At 39.7% G+C, this 11,770-nt stretch overlaps 1 protein-coding gene across 4 annotated transcripts in view; it reads left to right on the forward strand.

Annotated features, from left to right (window-relative positions):
* agrn (agrin) overlaps positions 1 to 11,371 on the forward strand; it is a 268,524-nt gene extending 257,153 nt beyond the window's left edge. For 3 of the 4 annotated variants that reach the window (XM_077217905.1, XM_077217908.1, XM_077217909.1), the window contains 3 exons: positions 1,972 to 2,196; positions 7,403 to 7,506; positions 8,942 to 11,371. In XM_077217905.1, the coding sequence (XP_077074020.1) occupies positions 1,972 to 2,196; positions 7,403 to 7,506; positions 8,942 to 9,099 (487 nt within the window). In that variant the 3' untranslated portion in view covers positions 9,100 to 11,371. The remainder of the gene's footprint in view (positions 1 to 1,971; positions 2,197 to 7,402; positions 7,507 to 8,941) is intronic. The other variant, XM_077217906.1, reaches the window with a different exon arrangement.
* Positions 11,372 to 11,770: the final 399 nt, after the last annotated feature.

Here is an 11,770-nt window from a genome sequence, read left to right on the forward strand (position 1 = left end):
AAATTACATTTAAAATATATTCAAATAGAAAACAGGTATTATAAATAATTATATTTCACACCATTTCTATTTTTGCTTTTTTTTATCAAATAAATGCAGCCTTGGTAAGCATAAGAAACTTTTTTTTAAACAAACTTACAGATTGATTACAAACTTTCAAACTCATGACAACGGTTCTAATAAAAACAACAACAAAAACAATATCATTCGAAAGACTTTGCATTCAGTGCATTAAAAAGTGTTTTTTGGTCAAACAAACCATTATGAAGGAGCAGATCACATATGGTAAAATGTATTAAACAGAGCAAAAGTATCTAGTATGAGTTCTGCAACTGTAGATTCTGTGTGCCTGCTAAGATGTGAGACATGTTTAATGACCATTCCCATGTGAGCCACTGCCCTCTATAGGTGGATGGTATGAATCTCTCTTTAAGTCTGATCACTTCTGTTATGAATGAAAAAATAATGCACCACCCTATTATGCATTTTATTAAACAAAATACCTAAAGTAGATCTGTTTTTTTTTTGTAAATGGAATCCAGCTCTAAGGGGTTAAGCCCTACTTCCCTTTAGAATGTTCTAGATGCTTGAGATCCTAATGGGACATAAGCAATAATGCGCTCAGCAGAGTGGTGTATAATCACAGTTAGCTGCCCTGATGCCGAAGCCCTGGCCTGGGGCCGCACGAAGGGAAGGCCTGTGGAAAGAGTCCAGTCAGCACATTACATGCGACTCATCAGGAAAGAATTCAATTACAGCAAATTATTATTCGGTCACAGGCACATCAAGAGCATTTACATAATGAACTTCTGTCTTTTTAATCAAACAAATTAAGATTGTTGTTTCCAATTCTCAAGTTGTTAGTAGAGCTGCTAATATTGTGATTTGAAATTTGAGATGTCAGTGCAGACAGGCTTGGAGAGGACGCCATCTGATTTCACGCCCGTCTTTAGATGAATCATTCCTCTAGACAACACGTATTGTTCGAATGGACTCTTTCTAGGCACAATTCTCAAATACAAATACATACCTGCCACCTATTTATTCACCCTGAGAGGAAACACGGCTAATGTACAACAAATAAATACCATAGATGATATCACAGTTTGGTTGCGTTCAACACACCCTTGGAGAAAGTGTTTCTATTCGTCGTGATGTGGTGTGAAGATGTGAGCACATTCGCCATCTGATTTCTTTTCTTCTGTGTGTCGTGTCCGTTGTCTTGTCTCTCTCCGTTTTGTCTTTGTCTTTTTCCGTGTTGTTGTTACTTGTCTTACTCCTGTTTACATGTTACCTGATTTAGCAAACAAGCCCCCACACATTTTGCTATTGTGACTAACAAACAAGTTTGCTCGCTCAAATAATGGCTCTCTTGATGCCAGCGACTACAGGTACACCACTGAGAACAAAGGAATTGTTGTAAAAATAGCAGCTTGTCCTTTGTGGCGTATATGTGTGTACTTGCAGAGGGTGTCGGATGCAATCGGCTCCCTGTCACTGTCCTCCCTGAGGACATGCATGTCACCTTCTCCATGCCTTACAAGGGAAGGCTGCATCCAGGGAACCAGATCAAAACAAAAATCAGACGGCAGCTGCAATGGGCATCCTTCCTTAGCGCTCCCCGCGCAGGAAGAGGAAATCTAGAGCTTGAAGGCAAAATAGGAAGTGTTAACTTGGAGATAACCTAAAGTGTGTCACACACGCATACGCATGCATTCGTGTTCAAAACCCAATCAACGTGACCTAGTTCTAGTTTCATGAGGACCCACAACTGCTCAGTCTGTTCATTAGCTTATCAAGCCCTCTTCAGGTTTTTGACTCTATCGAAGCTACGTTTTCACACATAATTCCATCACTGTTGTTGTTAAAACAGCAGGTAAGTCTCAGGGTTTCATGCACATCCTGTCATTAACTCTGCGTCTCTGAAACGGCAATGGATTTGTGATAGCATTTCCTCTCTTTTTGATCTAGCGAGAAGGCCCTGCTGGTGAATAAATTCGAGCTGAGCATCAAGACTGAGGCTACTCATGGTCTGATTTTGTGGAGCGGCAAGGGAGTAGAACGCTCCGACTACATCGCCCTCGCCATCGTGGACGGCCGTGTGCAGATGACCTATGACCTGGGCTCAAAGCCTGTGGTGCTGCGCTCCTCTGTACGGGTCAACACCAACCGCTGGATACGAATCAAGGCCAGCAGGTAAAACACCAAGTTATTCAGTCATCGCCTCAGGTTTGTCATAGTGTAGTTGCAGATATTTACAGGACAGTAAGGATTTTTTTCTTCACGCAAAGTCACCTGTCTGCAGCTAAATTTACATTTCAGTGAGTGACACACACATACTCTCTCACAAACAATTTAGTCTAGGGCTGCATGATATACCAATATTAAATAGAAACCACTATATTAGTGTGATTTTTCTAATCGCAAAGGATGCGTATTAGTTGTATATATAAATGTGCTTCGTGTTTCAAAGTGAACCGCAAACCTGCGACTTGTAACAACATTGTTTTTATGGTCTCAAAGCGACTCTGCGTGCATTATTAATAAGAAACTCATCCAGTCCAATCACTGCGCTGTATTCTGCATGCGATTGCATTACACTGGAGGATTCAAATGTCACGAAAGGCTGTTTCAGGTCTGTTCATTTGTCTCTGTCGTCTGTTCAACTCAGCACTGTTGTCTTTTAGAGACATGAGGTCCGTTCTTCCTACCTCACTTAATATATCTGAGATGATTTAACAGATACCAGATCTTCTCATTGTGATAAACGATCTCTGGCTAATTTTGTTCTTCAAATGAGTTTGTGGAATTGATTAAATGGCCCTGTTGCTATGACAGCAACGATGAGCTTGTCAAATCTTCCAACAGTAAAATGCAAGTACGAAGAACTTGGAAAATGGTTGTAAGAACGTGTTGCTTGCGTTCCCTTGCATGGATTTTAGCTGCCTACCAACAAATATGGAAAAATATGTCTGTAAAAAGCATTGCACATGTACTGTACACACATGAGAGCATTTTCTGTGCTAAATACCGTGTTGAGTTTAACAACACTCACATCACAGTTCATAACCAGACCGGAGTGAACATGTGTCAAGTTTTTATGGATATACAGTTTTTCATATACTGTATACATTATACAGTACATTATCATATACATTATTACATAATGTATGTAAATGAAGAAATTAAAATGTAAATATTACCATGACAAAAATCCCCCTGGTTAAGAAACCCCTGGTTTCGATTTCTACAAATTTATTGGCCCTTAATAAAAATTACCCTTTTTTTATTAATACAATTTTTTTATTATTATTAAATGTACAATTTATATTTGGTTATATTTTAAATTGTCTAATTTTAAATGTCTAATTTTAAAATATATTGTGAAATATTGCACTACCATTCAAAAGTTTTTGGGTAGTTTATAATTGTAATGTTTTTAATAGTAGTCTCTCACCAAGGTTGCATTTATTTGATCAAAAATAGAGTAAAATATGACAATTTAAAATAAATGTTTTCTTTTTATATATATATTAAAATTGTATTTATTCCTGTGATGCAAAGCTGAATTTTCAGCATCATTACTCCATTCTTCAGTCACATGATCCCTCAAGAGTACAGCATTTATTTGAAAGAGAAATCATTAGTAACATTTTACATTTTAACATTTGTCATTTTTTATCAATTTAATGTGTCCTGCTAATAAATGTATCAATTTATTCAAAAAATATCTTACAGACCCCAAACTTTTGAACAGTTGTAAATATAGTTTTTTAATTTAAAAAAATGTATACACATGCTACAAATTCTTGCAATTTCAACAAAGCCTAATATATAAACAATAATTTTACTTCGCTGACACATTCATGCAAGGCAAAAAAATGCATATACAGTACATAATAATCCTATGTATGCACTTCAGACTACAGCCTCCAGCCGGCATTCACTGATGCTCCCCTCCCCCCAATACTCAACAAATGGACACCCCTTCCTCCCATCATTACGGCATATCAGGTTAGAGGAGAGCTGAGTAGACTTTGCCCAGGGAAAGCAGCCGAGTGAATATCCCAGACCGAGTGTGTCCCAGACTGCTCAAAGCCTGTGCGGAGGAATTGGCGGAGCCTCTACAGCATGTCTTCAACCTGAGCCTCCGTCTGGGGAAGGTACCAGCACTGTGGAAGACATCTTTTCTTATCCCAGTTCCTAAGAAACTGCTTCCGAGTGAGCTAAATGACTTTAGGGCTATCGCTCTATCTTCACACTTGATGAAGACGATGGATCGACTGCTACTTCATATCCTTAGACCCGAAGTCAGCGACTCACTTGACCAGCTTCAGTTTGCATACCAGGAGAAGGTGGGCTTGGACGATGCCATCATATACCTACTGCACAGAGTGCATTTTCATCTGGACAAGGGGAAAAGTCCTGTGAGAATCATGTTTTTGGATTTCTCTAGCGCCTTCAATACCATTCAGCCTGTCAGATTGAGGGATAAGCTGGTGCAGATGGGGGTTGATGCTCATCTGGTATCCTGGATAACAGAATACCTGACAGAGAGAACACAGTTCGTAAGGCTGAAGGACTGTTTATCAGAGACTGAGATACAGTATGTAGCACTGGAGCGCCTTAGGGGACTGTGCTTTCACCGTTCCTGTTCACCCTGTACACTTCTGAGTTCAGTTACAACTCGGAGTCATGTCACATGCAGAAGTTTTCGGATGACACTGCAATTGTGGGGTGTATCAGGGATGGACAGGAGTACGAATACAGGAACCTGGTTAACGACTTTGTGCAATGGTGCAGGCTCAACCATCTGCAGCTGAATGCAACAAAGACCAAGGAGTTGGTGGTGGATTTTAGGAGGTTGAAGCCACACATGCTACCAGTCTCCATTGAGGGGGTCAATGTGGAGGAGGTGAGCACATAAGTATTTGGGGGTACACTTGGATAATAAACTGGACCGGTTTGCCAACTCGGATGCACTGCATCGGAAAGGGCAAAGTCGGCTCTATTTCCTGAGGAGGCCACGGCCATTCAATATCTGCAGTAAGCCACAGTACTCAGGATGTTTTACCAGTAAAGCCCAATTTATACTTCTGCGTCGAACTTACGCCGTAGCTACGCCGTAGGCTGTGCGAAGCGCGCGTACCCTCCGGCGTACCCTGACGTGCACCTCTCCAAAAATGTAACAACGCGTCTATTCTATGCGGACGCAAGCGCTGTGATTGGTGTACTCAAACCGCTTCCTCGGGTTTCACATGCTCCCTCTGCGTGCATCAACGTGGACAACGACGCACAAGTATAAATTAAAACCAAAGCGTAGGCTACGGCGTAGAGGCTCCGGCGTAGGTCCGACGCAGAAGTATAAATCAGCCTTCAGTCGTTGCCAGTGTCCTGTTTTATGCTGTGGTATGCTGGGGCGGCAGCACTTTAGCCGTGTGTCCACCAAAGCGTTTTTAGCTAGCTGGACGCTCTGCTGGAAACGCCTAGCTGTGTGCGCTTTTGAGCGATTTGGCAGCGCAGCTTTTTTTTGTTTTTTTTGTTGGGACACTTTGCTTGTTATGATAGGGAATATCCATGATAGTGTTACTAGTATCTCATTTCACACATATTTTGTTTCTGTATTGATTCTGTATTAAAATGTCGATACAATGTTACGTATTTTCTCTGGCTCTCGTTTTAAATTATTTTGTTCCGTTATTATGCTTGTTGTTGTCATCTGTTGACGTTGAACAAGCAGAATGTGGCAGTTGGTCGGTGTGGTATTTGTCCCGCCCCTCCTCCACTGTGATTGGACGGTTGAGTAAAAAGTGACAGTGATGAGCGCTGCGTTTCACCCAAAGTTGAACATTTTTCAACTCTCGGCAACCAGTAAAAAGCCTTGTTACGCTCATGGCGTTTAAAACGGCGTGAAAAAACGCTTTGGTGGACACACGGCCTAAGAAGAGAGACGCTGGGCGACTGAACAGACTGGTAAAGAAAGCTCGCTCTGTTGTTGGCTTTGAGCTGGAGTCACTCACAGCTACCGCAGAGAAACGGACTATGAGCAGGATGCTGGAGATCATGGACAATGATCGCCACCCACTACACAGCTCCTTAAACAGGAGCATGTTCAGTGGCAGACTTCTGTCACTATCATGCTCTACAGACAGGTTGAGGAGGTCCTTTGTTCCCAGGGCCATCCAGCTCTTCAATACCACATATAGGGGGAGGGGAGAGATGGACTTTTAAGCAAGAGCCTGTGTCTCTCAGTTGTCTCTCTCTATTACTTTGTCTGTTGTACAATTGTCGTGTAGGCTATTTTAGGCTATTTTAGCCCTCCTACACAACCTGGTCGTTGGTCATAACATCTAACATTCATAACGTATAGACCTTATGCATCAGAGAAACGTGGGCGCCGTCATCTTTAGAATATTGTCTTTGAACTTCCGGTTTCGCGGTCGCTCTGTATATTTCTATGGCATCACTGTCGAGGAGTAATTAGCTGGTGAAGTGGATTTACTTATTGTAGAGTTAAAAAAATGTTATCATGAGTATTGTAATGTTTATCATAAGCATTGTAAAGCAGATGTCTTAACAAATGTCGACCGGGAAATATTTTACGAGCAGTTCATTCATACCTATGCAAGATCGCTGTCAAAATACAGACCGGAAGTCAAAAGACAACGAGCGCGGCGCTGAAAAGGGGCGAGGCTACATAAGGTGTATACATCTGATAATTTATTCTCTGTCATGTCATTTTTTTCTGTCATGTTTTATTATTACTCTTATTTTGATTGTATGTTTGATATATGTGGATATGTGCTGTTTAAGCTACTGGATGCCTTAAATTTCCTTCGGGATGAATACAAGTATCTATCTATCTATCTATCTATCTATCTATCTATCTATCTATCTATCTACATCTATCTATCTATCTATCTAATAAAAAAATGTAAATGATGAAGTTTTGCCAACTTGCCCCAAAACTCTCTCACACTGGCCCTGGGCCAGCGGGCCATCCTTATTATTGAGCCCTGATTTATATTTGAGACAGATTGACACATATAAATCTTTGCTAGTAATGGCGGACATTTATATTTACCACACCTTTACCATAGAGGTGTTTTCCAGCAGTTGCAGTCATTTATATGTGCCTCAGGCTTGCCATAGAGCTGTTTGCCAATAAAGGCAGATAATTATATTTGCAATAGACACATTTACCAACAGTAGCATATTGTCCAAAGTTTGCTGTAGGTTTACCACTACCAGTGAAATTCCACAATCTTCTTTCATACCGCATTATTACCGTTTTGTTTCCCGCAAATTTAGTGCATATTAACCACGGGTTTGCCAGAAGGCAAACTCAGATTGTCAGTGTTAGATGCCTCACTGTCTTCCTGTGCTTCTCTGCTCTCCACAGAGCGCTCAGAGATGGCTCACTGCAGGTTGGTAATGAGGCAGCTGTCACTGGGTCATCACCCTTGGCTGCCACACAGCTGGACACGGACGGCGCTCTCTGGTTGGGTAAGTCCATCTTACGCTGCTTTGCTCAATCGTAGCTCATTTACAAACCAACTTGGTACACCTTCTCCGAATAGTCCCCACTTAGCTTGTAACGACTAATTGGATCTTCCCCCACAGCGAGTGCTTTTGAAGGGCTACACACAAGTACTTCACTAAAGCGTGAATGTTAAGACACAATATTACCTTATTATATTTCATTATTAATTCAAGGATAAGTCTGTACCATAGGGTGTACTAAAAACTCCAGTGTTTCTGTGATTGTCGTCTCATTCTCTTTTGACAAACCTATTAAGATTAAGAAAGAGGATTTATTCCATGTTAAGGGTGCTAAATCATCTTATAAGGTTGAGACAAGTATTTCAGCACAAGGCCAGCCAGTAGAACAGGTGCTGTCAATGCCCGGTGGCTAGAATACATTATCCTCAGACAGCCCGGACATCAAGAGCTCCCTCCGAAAATCCTTTCTTTCAAATGTCATTATTTATTTACTTATTCAGATGTAATTCACTTGAAATTAGCCCCGTCAATCCTCCCGTTGCAAAGCATACAATCCGATTAAAGGGCAAACACGGGGAGGCAAAAGAAAGAAAGAGAACTTAGAGAAATTGAGTGAATAGCAACAGGGGGAGACATTTTTCACTGTGCTGAAAGAGCGGGAGACGGAGCTGGATTTCCGACAGTGTCAGGTCCCCGAGGGAGGTGAGCTAACTCTCATTCAGAGCTGTCAGAGAACGTCCCCGGAGCCCGGCCTCCCAAAAACACTGTTTGATCTTCTCACCTGTTCCTGAATGCTGTGTCTCTATCTTTTCACATTCTGACACCCCCACATTACACTCTCAGTGTCTCAGGTGTGATTAAGTTTTTAACAGTCTTCTACACAGGGTTTCCATAACACAGACGGTTCATCGCCCTTGAATAATATATAGCGTTTTAGCTCACCTGCATGGTGGGTAATATCTCAGGTTACATAAAGACATGCACTTATACTGTGGGTCAGTGACATAAGAGTGGCCACAGTAATAAAAAAAGAAAAAGAAAGTATATGTGTGTGTGTGTGTATGTATATATATATATATATATATATATATATATATATATATATATATATATATATATATATATATATTGAATTCATAATGGTTTCATGATGTTTTTAAACCCATTTATAACATTTTCAGGAAAATGTGTTATGTTGAGTATAAGTATAAATATTTTCCCTCCTCCATAAATGCATGTATGCATGCTATCCATCTTTAAAATTCAAGGGGAAACGTATTTTTTTTACAAACATCATGAATTATTAATACAAAAAAACTTCATTAAATTCATAAATAGTACAAAAAATGGTTTATTTACTGTAGGTCTGTTGTGTGAATATGAAGTACTGTGCAGTATATCATGTACACTTGATCTGATCTTTTCCTCTCCTCTTCAGGTGGTCTGGAGGAGCTGTCTGTAGCTCGCCGGTTGCCCAAGGCTTACAGCACAGGCTTTGTCGGCTGCGTGAAAGATGTGATAGTCGACGGGGTGGAACTTCATCTGGTGGAGGACGCCTTAAACAGTCCCAAAATATTACACTGTTCAGCCAAATAGTCTGGCACCACTGTTTCTCCCAACACCATGTCTACTGCTGTAATTATTTTTCTATTTTTTGTATACTTTTCTTTGCCTTTTATATTGAAAAATTACATTGTTTTAAATATGATTTTTTTTTTTTTTTTTTTTTTGTGTTTTTATCCCTGTCTTTGCATCCAACCATAATCATATCCTCCGTCGGCGAACATGGTGTCACAAGACAAGCAAAAGTCGAATTACATCTGTGCTGTTTCTATGACAAACAACAGAACATGTACTTGCTTATTACTTGAACAGTGTCAGATGAGATCGGTGCTGTTTGTGCCGTCTGGATTGCCTTCTCTCTGTGCCATAAAGCTCTCACCACCAAACATTCCTCTGAGCTGTTGCTGTGGTCCGTTACTGCATTAAAAAGGTCTAAAAGAAACGACTTTCCACTTTATCGACACGTGATGGCAACTGTTAAATAGACTGAGCAAGACTATGTACGATATTCCTCATTTATGATACCACTAACGGGGCGAAAGCTCAAAACTTGGAGCTTTTGAATCCCAAACTGATAGTAGCTGACGTAACATTTAGCATTCCTCAAAATTCACCATTGTTTTTACCATGCAAACGTCATTATTGACCTGTGAGATGTAATAAATAGTAACAAAATACATGAGACTGTGAATTTTGAAGATGCTATTTTTTGTTGCAATCATTTGTCTCATGTGTTGTGCATATCTAAAGAGCAATTACATATATAGATATACATTTATATATATATACTGTGTGACCACTTGTTGCATGCATCTTTTTAAGTGTTGAGTTGATTTTGCCTTGGTTTTCTTGATCTTCATCATTCCATTCAGGGCAGAAATGTAGCTGACTACATTGCAATCTGGACATCTGATTATTCAAGTTGGGAGATAAAGAAATTATATATATATATACTTGCTATTTGTCAATCTGGACTTGTGTGTGTGTGTGTTGGGAAAACGGCTGTTGCAGCAACTCAACTTTGGGAGGCGCTGTAACACAGGAAGAGATGAGAGACTCAAAACACATCAGGTGGACAAAAACAGCATTGACATTCACTGCATTTTTTTTCTATCATGTATCAAATGAAAATGTCGCTTTAAAATGCTGTCAGCACTTGCTATAAAAAAGGGATGATGTATGTAGACCCCTTGCATCCTATGACTGTGGCCCCCATAAGAGCTGTTCATGTTCAACGGTAACCAGTGAAAATATTATTGCATGGGTTTGTCAAGTCAAAATGGTTTTTGTAACCTGTTCCAAGACAAATGCAATGCTGTGGTGCTGTATCTGTGCAAGAAATATGAGTTTGATACAAGATGCTTTGCAATATGTCACTCCAAATAAGTATCACCGTATCTTTTTTTTAAAGCTTTTTTTTTTTTTAACAAACCCTGGGACATGCAAGATCATCATCATCATCATGCACAGCCCTGTGTAAATTTGTTACTGAGGTTTTGTTTTAGTATTATACACTGGAAGCGAGTCTAACTTGTCTCTACACGGCATATCCTGAGTGAGGGGATGGATCTGGGAATAATCGATCATTTATTTGTCGTCACAGGATGTCTAGTGTGCCAGACTGAGACCGAGAGTCCTTCGTTACTGCACGAGCTGTATGGACCATCCACCCTTTTTAGTATAGCGCCCTCACCTTCACTTTTCCAGCGGACTCGATTTTTGATCTCTTTTATAATAATTGGAGTTATTTTTTTTTTACATCCTCCAGTAGCTTTGCTCTCAAGGGATGAAGCTCATGGTGAGATCCACCATGGAAATCTGCTGTGTGAATGGAAACTGAGAAATGCCTTAAAATCATTCACCGTTCATGAGTGACAAAAGTCCATGTCCATATTGTTCTGTGCTCTCTCACTTTGCCAGTATATTAGCCTCATTACCATCATGTAAATTAATTCATAAATGTTAATAATTATATTAATAATGCTTATGAGAATTTCCAGAAGGCCTCGATAATAGTGGTTCTGGACTCTACAAAAATACTATTTACTGTACAAATACTATTTTCAGTATCTTATTTATGTCTTAAGAGGATTCTCAGACTGGCATTTGTAAACTACTGTTTCGATTGATTGAACTAAACCTGATTGGCAGTGCACAGAATGAGGCATGACGTTACCATTACTAACTTTATTACTTGTGTTTTGTGTTCCAACCACCATAAAATTAAATGTAAAACAAACTGACCTGACTTTCTGTAAAAATCACTTCTGATAACGTCTGTGAATAAATCCCTCCAGTTCCCAAATTGTCTAACCCAGAGTCTCTCTAGTGTTATATCATCGTTCAAAAGTTTGGGGTTTTATGATCATCAATACTTTTTGCTCATTTATTTGATCAAAACTTCAGTAAATATTATGCAATCGTATTACAATTTATATGAAATATATAACTGTGTATAAATAATAACAGTTTTCTATTTTAAAAGTGTAATTTATTCCTGTGATGGCAAAGCTGAATTTTCAGTGTCACATGATCCTTCAGAAGTCTTTTTAATGCTGATTTGCTGTTCAAGAAACATTCCTTATTCTCATCGATGTTGAAAACAGTTCTATCAGAGAACTCTCGGGAGATTTTTAGAATTGTGATGGAAATGTTACTGTATTTGGTCTTGTGGGAATAGATGCACTGATGCTGCTACTGTTGC

Source organism: Siphateles boraxobius, unplaced genomic scaffold (genome assembly GCF_051911475.1).
Source record: "Siphateles boraxobius isolate OS27281-9 unplaced genomic scaffold, OSU_SipBor_1 77, whole genome shotgun sequence".
Taxonomy (NCBI): Eukaryota; Metazoa; Chordata; class Actinopteri; order Cypriniformes; family Leuciscidae; genus Siphateles; species Siphateles boraxobius.